The 21,116-nt window shown below is 50.8% G+C and overlaps 1 protein-coding gene across 3 annotated transcripts in view; it reads left to right on the top strand.

Annotated features, from left to right (window-relative positions):
• TRIO (trio Rho guanine nucleotide exchange factor) overlaps positions 1–21,116 on the top strand; it is a gene marked incomplete at its 5' end in the record, with an annotated part of 386,080 nt that overhangs the window by 302,516 nt on the left and 62,448 nt on the right. For all 3 annotated transcript variants that reach the window (XM_082621961.1, XM_082621962.1, XM_082621960.1), the window contains one exon: positions 2,570–2,813. In XM_082621961.1, the coding sequence (XP_082478087.1) occupies positions 2,570–2,813 (244 nt within the window). The remainder of the gene's footprint in view (positions 1–2,569; positions 2,814–21,116) is intronic.

The raw sequence follows: 21,116 nt of genomic DNA, 5'->3' as shown, positions 1-21,116 counted from the left end.
TCGCAGCTCAGCCCAGCGACCGTCTTCTCTTCTTCTGTGGTCTCCGTGCTGATGCCCAAAGGGGGGACAGGAAACACACAGGCAGAGTTCACTCCCGAAGTCACAGAGGAAGAGCCCATGTTTTGCTTTGGTTTTTAGACAGCTCATTTTTACACAAACCTATCTTACCTTTTTCACGTCAGCAAATGTGTGACCACTTGCTGGGTACAAAGCACCTCCCGAGGCAGCTTTGGGAGAAGCCTGCTGCTAGCTTCCTCTTACAGGCTGTGTGCCGGCCCTTGGCACCTGGGGGCTCACACACTGGGCGTGGAAAGGTTGCAGAAGAGTGACACAAACCTGCTTTCTGGTGCCGAGGACAGACACACACACACACACACACACACACACACACACACACAACCCAAAGCCTGGCTCGTGTCAGACTTGAGACGTAATTTGTTTACGGACAGAGTGCTAAGGACGGTAGACACAGGAGCAGCTTCTCAGAGGGATTTGACGGGGGCTGAGATGAGACCAGCTGGGGAGGTGCGGGCTCCAAGCAGAAGGACTCATGGACACAGGGCATGCAGGACCCACCTCAGAAGGAGGACATGGCCGCTCTGGGCTGTGAAGCACGGGAGAAGCAGCCGAGCCTGCCCGGGGAGGCGGGCTAGGACCTGGGGACGGGAACTTGGCGTCTTCTACTAAGGAGTGTGTGCCTGAGGTTCTTGAATAGGAGGATGGCATGTGTGAACATTTTAAGAAGGGACCTCTGGCAGCAGTGTTCAGGTGCTTTGGAAGGAAAGCCTGGATCGGGCAGGGCACTCAGGAGACCAGTGCAGAAATCCACATGGAGTGATTGGTGTGGGCGTGCTGAGGAAGGGGGAAGTCAGAAACATTCTAGAATCCGATCGACCGCGTTTCAGGGGTGCAAAGGAGTGCGGTTGACTGTGATACCGTTACCCAAAAGGCAACGCTGGAAGAGAACCAGATGTGAGGGCAAGTAATGAGTCACGTCCCGGACTCACTGCTTTGAAGGGATGGGGAAGCAGCAGACCTGGATGCCTGCTCGGAAGTGCCCAGCACGGAGGCTACGGTGTGCAGCCTGAGCCTGGGGCTGCCCGGATTGGAGGGCCGGAGTGGGTGGGCCAAAGACGGGGAGCCGGTCACAAGATTCTCCTGCAGAGGGGCGATAATGAGCATACCCGTGAGCTGTCCCCAAGGAGTGTTCAGTCAAAGGGAAGGCAGACAGCAAGCGGTCGTGAGAAGGCCCTGCACCTGTTTTCCCAGCAGAGATCATGGAGTTGATGCTCTTTACAGAGTTCCTGGGTGTGCTTCAAAGGGCCCAAGACTTAGAAGAGTTGGGACAGAAAATGGGAGTGAGCTGAGAGGAGAGGAGAGGGAAGGAGGGAAAGGCCTTCAGGCCAGAGGCCATGTGGCACATGAGGGGTCAGCCGGTGTCCATGCAGCATGTGCAGGGACGTGTTGAGAGCTGGGGTGGGGAGGGGGCCCGGGGTGGGGAGGGAGCCCGGGCGGAGCTGGGGTGGGTGGCGGGGAGGGGTAGAAGCTTGCGCTAGGGAGTATCCTGGGGGCTGGCGAGGGCTCTCGAAGGGTTTTGGAGAGAGAAGGGCGCGCTCCGCCCGTGCTTCCGGATGCTGCGCTCCCTGCTCTGCGGCTCTCCTCCCGATCCGGGGGGCACAGGCGCTGCCCCGGCCGCACCGCTCCCGCCAGGCTGGAACCGACCTCCATCTGATGTTATCACCGTAATTTGCAACAATCCCCCCAAAGGCCTACAAGCAGAGTTCTTCCTAGTCTGCCCTAAGTTTAAAAATGAGTGCAGCTGACCTTTAAACAAACGCAGTGCCCTGGTCCACTCATACGCGCGTTGTTTTTCAATAAGTACATATATGTGCTGTAAATGTATTTTCCCTTCCTCCTGATTTTCTTAATAACATTTTTTTCTAGGATACTTTATTGTCAGAATACAGTGCGTAAACATAGGACATACAAAAATACGTGTTAGTCCACGGTTCATGTCATGGGTAAGGCTTCTGGTCGACGGTAGGCTACCAGCCGTTATGTCTGGGGGGAGTCGAAAGTTAGACGCAGATTCTTGACCGTGCAGGGGGGTCGGCGCCCCTAATCCCCGACCTTGTTCAAGGGTCACCGGTATGTGGCACTCTTTGAGAAGGGACATATGTCTGAGGCACAAAAGTAGTTGGACACTCTCATGGAAAACCATCAGATTCTGACAGTGTAACACACACAAAATCATTATTATACATTAGAATGTGAAAAAGTAAATATTCGAGTGTTTCGAAAGGGACGTAAATTAAGGGACAGGGAAACGGGAGAGCCCTCATTCGGCTGGTGCCTGGTGCTGTGACCCAGCTGTGGAGTGGGGTGCCGTGACCCAGCTGTGGAGTGGGGTGCCGTGACCCAGCTGTGGAGTGGGGTGCCGTGACCCAGCTGTGGAGTGGGGTGCTTTGACCCAGTTGTGGAATGGGAACTGAGCTCCCGGCCCAGGCGCCAGCCTCGCCTGCTGAGGGCCGGTGGCTTGGGCTCTCTGACCTGTCCCCTCCCTTCCCAGCTGTCCGGCGGCTGTGAGCTGACAGTGGTGATCCACGACTTCACGGCCTGTAACAGCACCGAGCTGACCATCCGCCGTGGCCAGACCGTGGAAGTCTTGGAGCGGCCCCATGACAAGCCTGACTGGTGTCTGGTGCGGACCACCGACCGGTCCCCCGCGGCGGAAGGCCTGGTCCCCTGCGGCTCCCTGTGCATCGCCCACTCCAGAAGCAGCATGGAAATGGAGGGCATCTTCAACCACAAAGGTAGGCGTTCGCGGGCGTGGATGGCAGTGGCGGTCCTACTGGAAATGACACCGGTGCTTCTGTCCCCACGTCCTGCAGCCCCATGATAGGTACAATCCCTCCTGGTCACTCGTGCCCCGGTCCGTCATCCCTGGGTCTCCGGGCCTTCTTAATCCAGCTGAGATGGAATGAGGATTTCACCCGTCACTCAGAAATCATGAAGCATCGGCTCATTTCCCCAGGCCGCGTACTAAGAGAGCGGGTTAGCGAAGCACAAGGGGGCTGTTGTGGGCGGGGGGGCGGCGCCATTCACAAACGGAGGACACAGAGCGGACACTGGCCTCCTCCAGGGGGCGTTGGAAACAGGTAGGGGAGGTGGGACCCGACTCAGCGCCTTCCTGATCAGGTTTTCACATTGTGGATTCTGTATTTTGTTAGTGTTCGGTGCTAGACAGTCAAGCATGCAGGTCCTGAGAGTTTGTCTTTATAGCTTGGTAAAGTGTCTCGGGGCATCCCAGACTCCCCAGGTTCCCTGCCTGGAGAGGGCACGCAGCTGGACCCCCCGGTGGGGAGGCTGGCCGAGTCAGGCAGGGCTCAGTGTCAGGGGTCTGCAGCTGTGACAAGAGAGGTGGCTTTGGAAAAAAATGCTTTTCAACTGAAATGACAGGGTATTTGAACAAAACGGCCTTTGGCACCGGGGACTCCTTTAGAGGCAGGCAACTGTAGCAAGGCCGCTTTTCCACGTGTGTCTGGATGGGTCAGTAACGAGCTCCTCGCGGGAGTATGAGAGTCTGTTTATCCTGAATGTCCAACATGGTTGCTGCTGGACTGATGTGGCTTGAAACGGGACCTGTCTGAACTGAGCTGGTCTGCAGGTGCAAAACACACACTGGATTGTAAGACTTACCATGAAAAAAGTGTGTAATTATTTTATAATCATTGCAGACTGGTACTATAACATACTTTATAGGGTGGGTTAAATAAAATGTATGATTAAAATTAATTTCACCTGTTTCTATTTACTCCTTAAAGGATGGCTACTAGAAAATTCTGAATTACATACGCAGCTTGCCCTGTGTCTGTTGGACAGTGCTGGTTTAATCTCTCATCTTCCTGAGGAGCTAATTTGAGCCTTTAAGACCTTTTCAGAATCACTGAGCTGTAGCTTCTAGAAAAATGCACAGTGGGTAGAGTTTATATGCTTCCCACCGCGTGAGGTCGGTCTTCGTTTTTCTGCCATGCTGGCAGATGGCCGATTCTTGCAGATCTGGGGGTCTGCGGTTGGTTTACCCTTCCTGAGAGAACTCCGCTATACTCTGCATACTCCAGTTCTTTTAATTTTGGAACATTCCAGTTCCTCCCTCCGTTGGTCAGCTGCGCCCGCTTTACGTTCGTCCTGACGCGTCCTGCAGACCATCCTCTGGCTGCTGAGGGGTTAGTCATGGTGTTGAGCTAAGTGAAGCTGCACAGGAAACAGCCGGTGACTAGCCCCCTCGGGAATTACCGGCCCGACCATGTTCCGGATCCCTCGGGGCCTCGGGATCCAAAGAGAAAGGCAGGGAATTTCCCGATTTTGTCCCGAAGCTGAGGCATCTGCTTGCATTTCTGGGGAAGCTGCCCCTGAGTGCCAGCAGCCTTGGACCTGCCCGGCTGTGGTACCAGGTTCTGAGTTCAGATAGCGGCTTGTGCTGGGCTCCCCGTTGGCCCATCGCCTGGGTGTTCCCAGAGTTGCATAATGTAGTTAAGTCCTTGAGTCTGAGTTGAAAATGAAGTACGACGTTTTTTTTCAAGTTCTCTATTATATGCAGAGGAGCCCCGGTGAACTTAAGCTGCAAATAACGTTTGTTCTGAAAGATTTCTTTTCACATGTGCCCTTCCTGTGGTGTGTTCTCTGCTTCCTGGTGTTCGCAGTTGCAGGCCAGCCAAGCAGCAAGAACCGTGTGCTTATCACACTTGCCTTTGTCCTGAAAACGTCCTACAGAGGTTGGGTTTGTGCTTCTCTTTTGGCTTAACTACCATTCTGTCCCCGGAGCCTTTTCTCTCTGACGTTCTGTGACTTTCCGGCACCTGAGACGTCACCCCTCACGAACCCTCTACGTGCTGAGAAGGTGTCTCTTCGTTGAGTAGAGCCTGTTGTGAACTAACAGTCAGTTCATAGATTGGGGCTCGGAGCCCTGTGCACTGTTCTCCTCCTTCTCCGAATTTTTGTTTTTCCTGTAGTGCAGGGAAGCTCTTGAGGTGGTCTGTTCCCGACAGTGCTGGGACTTGGGTGGCAGATGGGGGAGGGAGGATCCTCCCTGGGCTCCTGGACAAGCCTCTGCCAGAGCCTCCTGTGCGCCGTCAAGTCCAGGGCATCGGGCAGTGACCTGCGGCCCCGTCTAGGAGAACAGTCTTCATCGGGTAGTCGGGGCAGCAAGGGGTGAGGGTCCAGAACGAGCCCCAGGGACTGCGGGGAAGAGGCCGCCGCCCCCTGGGGAGCAGGGGGTCCCCAGGGCCTCTGCTCGGCGCCACAGCCCCCCTCCTGGCTCTCGTGTGCAGAGGACCGCGGGCCGTTCACGTACCGCTGCGCGCCGGGCCGGCGAGGCTGCTGCTCGACCGGCGTCTGCTGGCACAGCGGCGGCTCATCCTGAGTCCTTTCCGTCCGAGAGCCGGGCTGGGCCGCAGGGCCACTGCAGGGAGGGGTCCAGCGCGGCCCCTCCTCCCGAGACCTGGGCGCCCCGCGCCCTCCGGGCCTCCTTTGCAGGGTCGCGCGCGTGGGCCGTCCGGCCTTTCACACGCTGCAGAGCCCCGGAGCGCGGAGGGGGGTGTCGTGATGTCTCGTCCCTGGTCACTCGCTATTGACCTCCGGCTCCTTAGACGTCTGTGATTCTTGCTGCTCCGACCTTCCAGGTGGAGGAACAAGCACGTCCGCTGATCTCTAGCCCCACAGTTTTCTCAGCCTTAGTGCCTCAGTTTGTTCACAGCTCCCCAACCAAGCACCTTAAGTTTCCAGGTGAAAAACATGCCTGTTGAGATTAAATGTCTGTGTATTCGGTTGTGTGTGATATTTAAGAATCGCAGCGTGGCTGTGAGGATAAATACTCAGGTCAGCCCACAGGGGCCCATTGCGCGCTGTGGGCGCCGCCCGGGTCGCGGGCGCTCTGAGGCGTGGCTGCAGTTGGAAGTCTGCTGGACACAGCGAGCACTTAGGACTTATGAGCCCCGGGCTCCTTGGATCACGCTGAGTTTCCCTGGGTGATGCCGGGGGAGGATAGATCATCACTGATTTCAATGAACGAGAAGTGTAATTGGACAGTTTGTTCTTGGGTCTGAGGCTAGACTCCAGTGTGGACCTGATTCAGGGCAAAGGTCCGTACGGGAGCGCGTCTGTCGACGGGCAGCCTTGGCGTCTGGCATCTTGCCCTCATCTTGCCCTGGCCGCCCTTCTCCCCGCTCACGGCCTCTCGGTCACAGGTGGCAGCCAGGCAGCAGCCACAGTCAGCAGGACGGGGCTTCAGCAAGTCCCCGTGCCCCTCCAGCGCGTGTGTGGGGTTCGCACCACCTCCCACCGCAAAGGTTCTCCTGGTCTGGGGCCCGGCGAGTCCGCCGAGCAGCCGGATTGAGAAGCGCTGGCCCCCAAACCCCCGTGCGTGATCGTTGATTGGCTGCTGATACAGGGTCACGGAATTATCGTTCGTCTCTTAGAAAATCCAAGGGATTTTTCTGAGCTACCGTCTCCACGTGGAAAGCTGTCACTGTTCTCTGTTTATGTACTTAGTCTTGGTCCCAGAAAGCAAACAGGAATATCAGAAATGTTTATATTCCCGACGAGGCCCAGTCACCATGTCCCCTTTTTGGCACCACCCTAGACTGAGCAGGTCAGCTGTTCTCTTTCTTCACAGCCAGAACTACCATACGTGATAGTGTTTGAGAGCTTAGCTCCCTGGTTCGGGGGTAACCCAGCAAGCATCCCAGGAGCAGTGCAGGGGCCCTGGATGGGCAGCAGTGCCCAGAGTTGGTGGTGAGAGGGTGGAAGATACTCGGTAAAAGTAGGATTGTCTCGGGTCAGTAGCCGGGCAGAGTCGCATCCCGAGCTTCCTGCGGGACGCATGCCTGAAGCGTGTCGCGACAGCCTTTGGACTGTATTTGCTTTTTTTGAGGGTAAAGCAATAATCTGTCATCAGTCTTAAGGTGGTCCTTCCACTGTCCTCACACCCGGATTATTGCATCCGAAAGACTGCCCGTGTGACTGTCATGGCACCACTTGTCAACTGAGGTCTTCCAGTGCCTGGCCTGGCCCAGTTGGAGTTGCGCTTTTAGCCACCACTGAATTGTTGTTTTGCTAAAATTCAGCTTTTTTTTTTTTTTTTGCGGTAGGCGGGCCTCTCACTGTTGTGGCCTCTCCCCCTGCGGAGCACAGGCTCCGGACGCGCAGGCTGAGCGCCATGGCTCACGGGCCCAGCCGCTCTGCAGCATGCGGGATCTTCCCAGACCAGGGCACGAACCCGTGTCCCCTGCATCGGCAGGCGGACTCTTAACCACTGTGCCACCAGGGAAGCCCTAAAATTCAGCTTTAAGAGAAGACATTTCGGGGGTGAGAGTGACGTTTATGGTGGAGCCTTTGGAAGGGGTGATGTGTTGAACTCGCAAGGTCTGTGCTTTGTGTCAGGAGGACCCGAGTTCTGATTCCATCTCTGTCTTTGGTGACGTTGCAACCCGGGGCCTGAGGTGGGTGGAAATGGGTGGTCCCTGAGGTCCTCCCCAGCTCGGATGTTCTCAGGTTCTATTTCTCATGAGGCCTTTCTGAAAGACGGCCAATTCCAAACCTCTACCTTTTCCTTACGCTGACCCCTAATGAGGTGGCCAGGTGGTGTTTTTGCTAGTTTGTTGATATATTTAGGAGAAAGTACCCACTTAGGAACCTTAGCCTTAACCTCTCTTAAAGTTGTTTATAAAGTTTTTCTCTCTGGGATACTGTATAGGTCAGTACTTGCATTTCACTTTGAAGAAGTTAAAAACATGATTTTTTTCGCTCTGAATTCTTCATTAGAAAAACAGAGGAACAAAAACATGAGAAATAAAATTTGTTGCTTGCAAACCAGTTGGGCCTCTACACCGTGGGGCTTTGACTCAGCACACCACACTTACTGAAAACGACGTTCCGGAAATAATCCCCTGTGGTTTCCGGTTTACCACATCACCTACAGAAAAGTGGGTGCCATCAAAATCAGGTAAAAGAGAAGACCCAGGAATTATCTTTCATAAATGCAGCGATACGTGATTGATATCAATGAAATGGGACGTTTTCTTTCATCCACATGAAAACTAGGAAAGTGAGATTTTTCATGAGAAACTACCTGAAATGTAGGTTTTTCTCTGGGTTCCACCTTGGGCTGCCTCCTTGTCTCTCAAAACTCTCTGCCAGGGTTTTCCTATCCATCCTTCTCTCTGCCTGAGTATTTGACTCTCAAATATTCAGTCACTAGACTGTCCTCCCAAGTTTCTGTGACTGGTTTCTTTCACGTAGCATAATGTTTTCAAGATTCATCCGTGTTGTAGCCTGTGTCAGAATGTCCTTCCATTCTAAGGTGGACTCTTACTCCATTGTATGGACAGATGACGGCTTGTTATCCATTCATCTGTTGATGGACCCTGGGGTCTGTGGTCAGTAGTGCTGTTCTCCTCAAGTCTCTGCTTTCCGTGCATTGGGGAGGACACCCAGACGTGGAATTGCTGGATCGTGATAGTGTTGGTTTTTGTTTGTTTTTTTTTTTTTTTTTTTTTTGCGGTACGCAGGCCCCTCACTGTTGTGGCCTCTCTTGCTGCGGAGCACAGGCTCCGGACGCGCAGGCTCAGTGGCCATGGCTCACGGGCCCAGCCGCTCCGCGGCATGTGGGATCTTCCCGGACCGGGGCACGAACCCGTGTCCCCTGCATCGGCAGGCGGACGCTCAACCGCTGCGCCACCAGGGAAGCCCCACAGTGTTGTCTTAGTTTCGAGCCCGCCCACCGCATGTTGTCACCTTTCTCTAAAGAGCGTATTTCAAGCAGATTCTCTTCTTCCCATCGCTGCCGTTGCCTCCTTCCCACTAGGTCTCCCAGCCTCACTTCTCCCCCTCTTCTTGCAGCTAAAACACAAATCCGGTCACACTGTGCTCCTGCTTCAGTTTCTTCAGTGTCTTGCTGTTGGTCACAGAATAAAATCCCGTTTCCTAACACATGCCACAAGGCGTTGCCCCTCATGCTCGCGTGCACAGGTACACACACGATGATGCACACACCCCCTCTTTCTCCCCCTGGTGTGGTCATAAAGTAACGGGGAGCGGGGGTTCTTACTCCCTGCCTGACACTCCTGTCCCTTCTCGCCAAATAAAAAATCCTACGGGAGAAAATGCATGTATCCAGTGAGTCTGGGGGGGTGAGGGTGCAGTTAACAAGTATTTCGACACAAAGGCTAACATCAGGGTAACCTGAGAAAGGCCCCATGAGATGATGAGCTCCAGGGACCACTAAAGACACACAAGGAACCTCATAGGAACTCACTGAAAGAACTTTAAAGCGTTTTAGTAGGAGCGATGGGTGAGGTAATAATGCTGAACTTATAAATGTGATGGAGGAAGTGCAAGGAACGCAGGCTTTAAACAGCAGGGTTGATGGGGGCAGAGAGCCTCCGCCCACAGCCGTCATGGAGAGCAGGGACCGTGAACGGTGGGCACGAGGGCTTTAAATGGAGGCCTGGGCACCGGGACTTCCCTGGTGGTCCAGTGGGTAAGACTCCGCACTCCCAACACAGGGGACCCGGGTTCGATCCCTGGTCGGGGAACTAGATCCCGCATGCATGCTGCAACTAAGGGTCCACATGCCGCCACTAAGAAAAGTCCGCAGGACACAACTAAAGATCCCGAGTGCCGCAACTGAGACCCAGCACAGCCAAAAAAGGAAAAATCGAGGCCTGTAACTTGGGGGAAAGGGGCCTCAGCAGTGTTCACAGGCGAGTAAATGAGTACGGTTCATCGTAATCTGCTTTGTCCAGTTCTGTTCTGTGTTTTTCACTTTAAAGATACACACCTTACATAGATCAATCCATGGGGCCACTGCTCAAAGTTGTGAAAAATGGACATACCATTTATACCACATGCAATTTCTTAGAATGAACGAATGGATGAAGTGCCCCGGTCCCAGACCTGGAGGTTATAAACTCCACATCTGATTTCAGGGTAGCCACTGGCACGGCCACTAGGTGAGGGTTAAATTAGGGCACCCAAGTTGCAGTGCGTCTGAGCCCCTGTTGCCCCCCCTCCAGGGCTGTTCTCCGCACCTAGCCCCTTCAGCCTCCCTGTCCATGTCGGGGCCCTGTGAGGTCGTGGCTCTGCCTGCTTGCTGGGTGGCGCCCACCACTGCCCGCCCCTCAGCTCCCGTGCCCCTCGGTCCCGTGCCGTACAGGTGAGACCAGGTGACAGGACTTAGCAGAGGTTTGCAGATAGTGGAAAAGTAGGACTCAGATGGCCACTGGTGCATCGTCCCGCAGGAATCCCAGGCCCCGGCCTCACCACCTGCGTCCCCAGCCCGTGCCCGACATCTGGTTTTGGCTGACCCCCAGCTCAGGGGCACTTTAAAGCGGTTTCCCTGCTCGGAATACAAGCAGTTACTAAGATTCCTCACCCCCATCCAGACCACCTTCCCAGTTCCTGGGACAGCATCCGCTCCATGCAGCCCAGCTGGCAAAGGGACGCCCCATCCTGGGAGAGGAAGCCTGGCCTCTGTGCACGGGGCCAAGGCCTCATCTGTGCTCTCTCCCCAGCCCCCCTGCCACCCAGAAAAGCAGCAGCTCTGCAGATGCTCAGGTGCTTCTCTACCTTCGACAGAAATCTGTGCAACCAAAAATGGAGCTCCCGGTCCCAGGCCTCTTGCATTCCCCCAAGGATATTGGGGACAACTTGGTTTAAGTTTGTTCAACCCAAACGTATCATCTTTCCCAAGTCATGAAACCCTCCTCCCCACGGATGAATCTAAGTCTCCTACCACTGATGAATGCTTATGACTTTTTAAATGAGGTGTATGTTTTTGGAAAACGTAAGGCATTACAACGGCTTTAATAATGTTAAAATTTTTAGTTGAATATTTTGTGATTCTGCTGTATTTAGACATTTGCTTAGTGCCAGATTGTCCCCGTTAATCAGAAAACACATCCACCCCAGACACACCAATGCATAGACGTTCGAACCTGTATCTGCCCACACGTTCTTTAAGAATATATATAATGGAAGATCTGTATTTTTTTTTTTAATTAGCTTGGAAAAGAGCACTTTTTCGTCTGTTTGAACAGCTGCTAATGTAAATCCCTGTGGGAAGAAAAACCGAGGAACAGACAGTTGCACCAAGAACAAAGACTCAGTCTCTCCCCTGAGCCCTGTGGATCCGGGGCTCGCGGATCAGCCCGAGGCCTGTGATTAAGGAGCACTTTCCATGCAGCTTGTAATTACGGAGCCTCACAAGTGGGCCATGGCTCTCTTGAGTGCTTCACGTAGGAGGTATTTTCATGCGCCAACTTTACGTGAAAGTGTTCATTAAAACAGGAAAAAACCATGAGCAGGTATTGACGCCATCCGTATTAGCTGATCACAAAAAATTATATATATAGCAAAACCATAAACAATGAATGCGAACACCATCTTCCCACAGCCGGTCATGACACAGTGTTCAGGGAAAGGTATGTAATCAGGGGAGAGGTGATCCCCAGGGAGAATTGAAACGTGTCTTGTTCAGGGTGACTCGGGGCCTGGCAGGGTGTCTGCTTCCTGCCTCTCTGTGGACTCGATGGCTTTCACTGCCTCCTTTCTGACACGTACGCGTACCAGACTTCGCGATTTGTTAGACAAACTGGGGTTTCTCTTTTAAATTTACTCTAATTAGCGCCTGTGGAAGCTGTGAAAAATTACAGGGAGATGATGTGTTGGGTAAGAGGTTGTTCAGTAGTACAGTGCGCTGGTTTTCTGAAGTATTTTGGAAATGAATAAATGCTGTACCTGGAGGGGATGTTCATGTATGTTTCAGTCAGGGTCAGTTGGCACTTGTTTCCTGATAGTATTTACTAGATCCTGGTTCTGAGGACACCTGATAAAACAGCACCTAAGCACCCATGGGCAAGTGTGTGCCAGAAAAACTAAAGTGTGTTTGACTTTGGCTTCTACGTTCCTTTCTCTGTTCTGAGAAACGTGAGATGATTTTGTGATTATTTTGTGTGCCTAGAGCTTACTTTCCCATCAGCAGTCAGAATTTTGAAAGATTTGACTGTTGATCCTAATAGCTGAGCTGCAAACGGCAGGGAGAAGGGAAAATACCTTCAGAGATCCTGGCTGATTCTGAAGCAGCGCGCCCGGAAAGCTTTAGAATCATGTGTCCCTGATCAAATCTGATGGAAGCTGTGGTACCTAGTCCCAGAAAAACGAACATCAGTACAAAACTTATACATACAATTTCAGCGACGCCACATTCAGAACTTCTTTTCTAAAGAAGGGAAGAAATACCAAATTTTAAAACTTATTTTTAGATGTTTCGCGTGGTTCAAAAATAAAACTGAAAAAGTATAAACTGAGAAGTCTGGTTCCCACAGTCCCACTGGCCATGTATAGATCACCTTTTTTTTTTTTTTTTTTTTTTTTTTTGCGGTACGCAGGCCTCTCACTGTTGTGGCCTCTCCCGTTGTGGAGCACAGGCTCCGGATGCGCAGGCTCAGCGGCCATGGCTCACGGGCCCAGCCACTCCACTGCATGTGGGATCTTCCCGGACCGGGGCATGAACCCGTGTCCCCTGCATCGGCAGGCGGACTTCCAACCACTGCGCCACCAGGGAAGCCCTAGATCACCATTTTTATTCATTCCCAACTTCTACATCTGATACTGTGTTAGGCACAGATAAGCATGTATTCATTCCTCCTTCCGTTTTCCTACATATAAGGTAGCATATTTTGCCCCGGCTTTGTCACTCAGCCATACCTTTTAAGAATGACTATAGTACATGGAGAGGTGCATGCCTCATCCTTTCTCATGGACAGGAGAGCTTCCCATGTGCACGTGGCTTAGGTTACTACCTAGTACAAGGCTGAGCACCCCAGGTCACTTCTGGTCTTCTGCTGTTATAAAGAGGGTCACAGAGGATTACTGTGTGTATGTGTCTTTTCCTTCATATGCAAGCTTGTCTATACAACGGAATTCTACAAGTGGAATTAGTGGGTTGAAGGGTAAATGCATTCATGGAAAACAAACTTTTGAAGAAGAGTCACCTGAATCATAAATTAATCACATCAGAAAAAAAATCACAGTAAACATGCTATTTAATGACATTTGCTTTTACGTATTTTTTATTCCTTTTTTTTTTTTTTTTTTTTTTTTTTGTGGTACATGGGCCTCTCACTGTTGTGGCCTCTCCCGTTGTGGAGCACAGGCTCCGGACACGCAGGCTCAGCGGCCATGGCTCACGGGCCCAGCCGCTCCATGGCATATGGGATCTTCCCGGACCGGGGCACGAACCCGTGTCCCCTGCATCGGCAGGCGGACTCTCAACCACTGTGCCACCAGGGAAGCCCTATTTTTTATTCTTGAGCAGAGTCGTGATATTTGCACTGTACCGAACCCCTTGAGCTCTCTAATTTCATCTTACCCACATAGGAAAAAAAAACACAAAAAAAACTATCCCCTTTGAGTAAGAGTACTCTTTAAAATCATTCACGTAAATGACATCAAAAGTTTCCATGTGGGGGGCTTCCCTGGTGCCGCAGTGGTTGGGAGTCCGCCTGCCGATGCGGGGGACGCGGGTTCGTGCCCCGGCCTGGGTGGGTCCCGCATGCCGCGGAGCGGCTGGGCCCGTGAGCCATGGCCGTGGAGCCTGCGTGTCCGGAGCCTGTGCTCCACGGCGGGGGAGGCCACAGTGGTGAGAGGCCTGTGTACCACAAAAAAAAAAAAAAAAGTTTCCGTGTGACTCCTGTGAGATGAGATTTTGTTGGACGTTTTCCCACAGAACTCTGCACAGGAGCGTGCAATGTTAATGCAAATAATATTTCACCAGTGTCTGCATTTTACTGCAGACTCAGTCAGAGGTGCAGATTAGGAGCTTGACACTAAATGTAGAATGGTCGTAGTTTCCAAAGAATGGGTAACCTCCCGTACGTAGTGTGTGTCTAAAAATAGCTTTTTGTGGCGCTTCTGTTTTGCTTTCCACCCGAGCCAGGCTGCCTCCGAATCCAGGCCACCCGTCACCTGTGAGAAACATACTCCGGAGACAGTGCTCTCCGTGGTTGTCACGGGCTTTGAAGTCTCCATATAATCTCTATACTTTCTGAAGCCTTCACTTTCCAATCACGAACATCTCACAGTGAATTTTGAAACATGCTGTTATTAAAACCCTCCCCAGTGTAACTTTTTTCTTTCTTTACTGACACTCTGAAAAGATTTTGGAGGGAAAAGAAGAGTGCGGGAGGCTGGGGGTCAGTCAGAGGGTTCAAGAGGTTGACCTTTGAACTCTCACCCCCATCCCAGCTCTGTCTAGAAGAAGGGTCCTGCCCCCTTCCTGGTGCTCTCTGGACAGAGCGGGGCTGCCCTGGAATCTTCTGACATGCTTTGGTGCTTGGGCCTTCAAGGCGCATGGTAGCGTGGTCTGACCAGCGGTGGCTCGGATGCTTTGGACAGCTTGGTCATTCCACGTGGCCGGCTATTCAAGGGGGTCGTCATTTTCCCAAAAGTCTTCCGACCAAGCGCAGGACAGGGGACCCAGCGTGTTTGTTGTCTGAGGGCCCTTGCAGACATTCGAGAAGACAGTAAATAGGCTCATTCACCTTGGTTGCGTTGCAAGGCAGCTCTGGAATTCTGTATTCTTTTCCCTGTGTATTCAGTTGCATCCCTTTCCTCCCCCACCCCTTCTCCTGAGTCTGTAGAACTTTGAATTTACTAGAAGGAAAGAATATTAAGTTCTGTTCTTAGAGATAGATTAGCTTCCGTCTCAAAAATAATGGGACCATTTTGGCCCCAGATTATGGAGCAGATTGTTATCAGACGGGGTCAGAGGCTGCATTAGTCACCCTGGGGTGCCATAACAAAACCACAGAGTGCATGGCTTAAACAACAGACGTGTACTTTTTCATAGTCCTGGATGCTCGAGGTCCAAGATGAAGGTGTGGGCAAGGTTGGTTTCTTCTGAGGCCTCTCTCGTTGGCTTGCAGACGGCCACCTTCTTGCTTGTCCTCACATGATCCTCCCTGTGTGTATAGCCCTGGTGTCTCTCTGGGTGTCCGGATTTCCTGTCCTTATAAGGACACCAGTCAGATTAGATTAAGACCCACGCTTACAGCTTCATTTTAACCGGGTCACCTTTTTAAAGACCCTGTCTCCAAATTTGGTTACATTCTGAGGTACTGGGGGTTAGGACTTGAGCTTAGGAATTTGGGGGGGTTGTAATCAGCCTACAGCAGGAGGGACTATTGGAGCCTCAGAAGAGTAACAGTAATAACAGGTAAGATATGTTGAGGGCTTGCCCTGTGCCAGGCACTGTGCTGCTTTTCTGTGCATTTAATCCTCAAGATACCCCGATGGCTGTGTATACTATTATCATCCCTGTGTTATGATAGGGAAATGGAGGCACAGAGAAATTAACTTGACCAAGCTTAGTAGGTGATGGAAAATGGGGTTTTAAAAGCAGCGGTCAGGGGCTTCCCTGGTGGCACAGTGGTTGAGAGTCCTCCTGCCGATGCAGGGGACACGGGTTCGTGCCCCGGTCCGGGAAGATCCCACATGCCGCGGAGCGGCTGGGCCCGTGAGCCATGGCCGCTGAGCCTGCGCGTCCAGAGCCTGTGCTCCGCAACGGGAGAGGCCACAGCAGTGAGAGGCCCGCGTACCGCAAAAAAAAAAAAAAAAAAAGCAGCGGTCAGCTTTCAGGGCTCAAGTTCTTAACCCCTGTGTGTCCTGCTCTCCATACAAGCTGGAAGGAGCCTTTGGTCCCGGAGGGAAGCTGTAGCCTCTAGAGACAAACTCAGTTGCCCAAGGCCAGGTAGTTTTGTGGAAGAGCTGATTCCGGAAGCCGGTCTCCCAGGCCCGCGGCGCTCGAGGCCATTTTCCTTCCGGGGGCTGTGGGCATTCCCAAGACTACCCCACCACCACCCCCAGCAGTAGATTTTCTCTGAGAAGGATCCATTTTCAACCTTCTGGTTTCACTTACGACACGATGATTCTGATTGCCTTCCACCACCCGAAGAAGCCACCTTGATGGAAATCTGTCCTTTTTTCTTCTCTTTAGGTCCCTTCCCTCCTCTCCCTCCTCTGTGAGTCAAGCACAGAACTTGACCCTCAGGGGGCTTGTTGTGAGTCAGTGAATGGAAGAACCAGTAGCAAGAGTGAAAATGAATTTTTTTTTAATCGATTTTCATCCAGGAGTAAAATTTTTCTGCTCCCTCCCTGCCTAAAAAAACAAAAGTCTGCCACTTGGCCTTCCTTGGAAGAGCTGGAGAGATACACAGGCTTCCTGTCGGGGCTTCCCATTCACCCTGACCCCTCCCTGGGTGCTCCTGTGGCCTGTGTCCTCGCTCTCTGATGCTTCACAGAATTGGGACATGAAAGGCGCGTACTGGCTGCCAGGAGTTGGCGACATTGCTCTAATTTTTTGAACACTATTGTTTTTGTTAGTTTTTTTAGGGAACGTTCTTGTGGGGTTACCATCTCATATTGCCATTCTGCAAATAATCCACATGCTGATGCAAACAGAGAAGGTCACATAGTGAGTTAAAGTGGGAAAGAGGAGTCCTTGAATGTTGGTTTTGTTCAAGTAAGAGAAAAACTCCCACCGTTTGTGAAAAGATAGTTAAGTAAAGCAGTGAAAAGGAGCCTATCGAATTTTTGGCACCCAGATGAAGAGTTTGAATGCCTCAATAAAGGTGCTTTTGTGGATTGGCAACTGCGCTAGAAAGCGGCAGGAAATAATGTGCTGAATGGGGCCCTCAGATGCAGGATTCCGTCGTCCTGTGCCCTCCTTCCAGAGCGGGAGGTGTTATCTGCGGGGTAAGAAACCGGACAAAACGTCCTCTGAACAGGAGTATCTTTGTGCGTGGAACCTGAGAAACTCGATCCCGGCTGTGCAGCTGTGCAGAGGCCAGCGCTGTGGACTCGCTGGACAGAGAGGAAATGCCGGGAAGGGAGGAAACCAGGGCCAGGGAGGCAGGATGGGAAGCAGCCACATGAAGCAGTGGGATGCTCGGAGGCTCCAGCTGCAGCGCTGCCTGCTTCTACTGATAGTTGAGGTTTCAGGGCTGGATAGAAGATAAGACTACCGAAAACTTACCAGAACTGTCGATAGTGTTTCAGGTCTCAAGAAAACACTATGAATTTTTAGAGGAAATTATAAATAATATTCCTCATAGTTGTGTTATTTGAGTTTCCATCTCAAAATGTAGCTGCTGTTGTTTTACGGATCCCATCTTTGGCTTTTAAGATTTTGAGGACCTTTTCATCCTACATTAACTGCCTAATTATTAATGTTTGTTCCCTCTTCAAAAAGTGCTATAATCTGGGCCTCCCTGGTGGCGCAGTGGTTGAGAGTCCGCCTGCCGATGCAGGGGACACGGGTTCGTGCCCCGGTCTGGGAAGATCCCACATGCCGTGGAGCGGCTGGGCCCGTGAGCCACGGCCGCTGAGCCTGCGCGTCCGGAGCCTGTGCTCCGCAACGGGAGAGGCCACAACAGTGAGAGGCCCGCATACCGCAAAAAAGAAAAAAAAAAAAAAAAAGTGCTATAATCTTAATAGAAAGACTTTAGGTCCTTTGGTTCATCTGAATTTTAGTTTTACAAATAGCTTTAAGTATATTTTTAGTTCAGATTTAATAAAGCACCATTTATATATGGACCTATTTTATTGGTGTGAGTTTTGGATTTTTTTTTTTTTTTGAGACGACCTTTGACAAAAAATGACCTTGTCTCATTTTTTTCTGAACAGATTCATAACGGGCACTTGAAATTTGAAGTTCTCATTTTAAATATTTGAGGATTAATTATCACAAGAGAAGCTTACATGAAAAGTGATTTGGGTGGTGGGGGCATTGATTTTGACCAGAAGAATTTCTTGTCAACCAATTTAAATAAAAATACCTTTATTTTCATGAGAATGAGATTAGCTATTATAATTTTACGCACAGTTATGCAAAGGATGACCTTATATTTCTTCAGTAGTTTTTTTTCAATAAATCAAAGATCACTTTGTTCACAGGTGATCAGTTTGCCTAACAAGGTGGTCGTTTTTTTTTAATAAATTTATTTATTTATTTTTATTCATTTAGTTTTGGCTGCGCTGGGTCTTCCTTGTGGTGCGTGGGCTTCTTCTTGCGGTGGCTTCTCTTGTTGCGGAGCATAGGCTCTAGGTGTGTGGGCTTCAGTAGTTGTGGCACATGGGCTTCAGTAGTTGTGGCTCGCGGGCTCTACAGCGCAGGCTCGGTAGTCGTGGCACACGGGCTTAGTTGCTCCGCGGCATGTGGGATCTTCCCTGACCAGGGCTCGAACCCGTGTCCCCTTCAGTGGCAGGCGGATTCTTAACCACTGCGCCATCAGGGAAGGCCCCCTAATAGGGGTTTCTTTCCCCCACAGAAGTTCTCTGACTTCGCCTATTTCTCTGGTAACTTTTTTCACACTCTCAAATTCTTTAGCTGTTTACGTATCTGTAACAACATTCAATTTTTTATTTTTAAAAACTTTTCATTTTGAGATCTTTTTTTTTCCTTAATTTTTATTTATTTTTTGGCTGCGGCCCATCTTAGTTGCGGCACGCGGGGTCTTCGTAGAGGCATGCAGGATGTTTCATTGTGGCGCGTGGGCTTCTTTCTAGTGGTGGCATGCAGGTTTTCTCTCTCTATTTGTGATGCGCAGGCTCCAGGGCGCATGGGCTCTGTAGTGTGCAGCGTGCAGGCTCTCTAGTTGAGGCGCGCAAGCTCAGTAATTGTGGCCAGTGGGCCTAGTTGCCCCGTGGCCTGTGGGATCTTAGTTCCCCCACCAGGGATCGAACCCACGTCCCCTGCATTGGAAGGCGGATTCTGAACCACTGGGCTACCAGGAAAGTCCTGAGATCATTTTAGACTTGGGAAAAAGTTGCGGAACTAGTATTGAGAATTCCTGTACCCCTTTACCTGGCTCCCCTGATGTGACGTGTCACATGACCCGGGTTCAGTGACCAAAACTAGGAATCCAGCCTAGTTAACCGGGCCACAGACCTGATTTTGGATTTTGCTTTAATGTCTCTTTTTGGCTCAGGATCCAGGACCCATGGCGTATTTAGTTTTCTCCAGTCTGTGGTAGTTCCTCCACCTTCTTTGGTTTTTCATGAACTTGACACTTTTGAGGTATTAGTCATCCCTTATTTTGTAAGATGTCCCCCAGTTAGGGTTTATCGGACGTTTTCTCATGATTCAATGGAGCTTACGCGTTTTTGGCAAGAACACCACAAAAATGATGCTGTGCCCCACTCGGTGCATCATATTGAGGGTGCAGGAGGACCCAGACGTGTCTCCTTGCTGGTGCTGGTGACCTCGGGCACCTGGATAAAGTGATATCTGCATATTTCTCCACTGTGAGGTCACAGTTTTTCTCTTTGTGGTTAACAAATACCTTGTAGGAGATGTTTTGAAACTGAGAATATTCTATTTCTCCTCTTCCTTTACCCACTCGTTTCCATCCATCAGTGGGTCTTGCGTACAACAGTAATTACTGTGGAGTTTGCCTACTGGTGATTTTCTGTTTTCCTCATTCCTGTTAAATTTATTCATTAGAAGTCTGTCAGGAAGAGTGCTCCCCCTGCCTCGTTTATTCATTCAATTATTTATATTGGTACAGAGTCACGGATATTTATTTTATTCTATGCGTCATTATCCAATACTGTCATTTATTTTGTGGCTCAAATTCTTCCAGCCTTGGCCGTTAGGAGCTCCTTCAGGTTGGTTTCTGTGTACTCTGGACACATGGCATCCTTTTGGGAGCGCTGCCTTGCTTTCTGGCAATGCACGGTGCTCCTGGCTCATCTTGTGTTTTCGTTGCTGCAGTGCTGGATCAACTGTTTCTTTTAGGTCTTCTCAGCAGACATGTATGTGCACCTACCCATGTGTGCACACATGGGTATAGCCATGTTCTGTCTCCCTCTCTCTCTGTCTCTCCATATATGTATGTGTGTGTGCGGACATAAAGAAACATAACTTTCACATCACGCTGAAACCTCTGACCCCTGTCGAACAACACAGCATTCATTCTGCCTCTCCTCCGCCTTTCCTTACTTGGAACCGTTTTCTCTGACAGTGAGAGACCTGCATCTCATTATCCAAAATATGTTTACTGATTTCTTCAATCCTAGTCCAGAAGCCCATTTTTTTTCCTCCTTGGAAATTAAATATTTTCTTTACCTAAAATGACTTGGCTTTGAAAGACTCAACTCTACCTTTTCTCACTGCCAACCCATGACAGGAACTTATGATTCTTGTTGTCCTTGGTTTTACAGTATACAATCAAAATACTGTTTTTCAAAGTCGCTTAGTAAGCTCTTTTCTTCCCCACCCTCTGCAGCGTGGTTATGTTTTCCCCTGGCCATACAACTAGGTTCATTTGCTACTGTGTTTACCTTGCGTTTGGAGGACCCACCCCAATCCTCATGGACCTTAATTACTTCTTTGGGGGTGTGTGTGAAGCATTAACATGGTTCCAAGAATCAACATCCCCGGTTTTCTGACATACAGATACGTCTTATTTTTTCTTCCCAGCACCCCTTGCTGTTGAGCCTTACAGAGAAACACTGGGTTAATGTGTTTAGAAGCACTGTCTTCAGCAGTGCATCTTCTATTTCCTTTGTGACGCTTTTAATTATATGTCTCGCCGTCAAATGAAAGCAGCAAAAATACCAAAAACCCAGAATTTCTTGTTTTCCTTCACAAAGTCCACTTTTTAAATTTCTGCATTGCGTACCTCCTCTAGAATGTTCTTTTTTAACCCACCCCATCTAGTCAGTTTTCACGTCTGTCTGCCTTCTTTGCAAAGCTCACTCCATCTGTCCTCCCCTGAGCTCACGGTTCCGTTCCACTCCCGGGTCTCACACTGTTATCATGGTTTCCTGACCACCTTTGCTGCCTGCTATAGCTCACACTCACAACTGCAGATAGACTCATTCTGTGCTGGAGCTTGAGCCTCACTGCACCCATTCTGGAGCTTCCCCGTCGCTTCCTTCCTTTCTGGTCATGGCACATCATCACCTCTTTTACAGCCAGTCACCTGAATTCCCCAGCCTCTGTTCCCACCACCTGCTCCCTCCCACCCTCAGGGCCACGGTTCCCACAGGCTTTG

Source organism: Mesoplodon mirus, assembly GCF_964341445.2.
Source record: "Mesoplodon mirus genome assembly, chromosome: 5".
Taxonomy (NCBI): Eukaryota; Metazoa; Chordata; class Mammalia; order Artiodactyla; family Ziphiidae; genus Mesoplodon; species Mesoplodon mirus.
The sequence above is the reverse complement of the archived record's forward strand: the minus strand, read 5'-3'. Positions and strand labels throughout refer to the sequence as shown.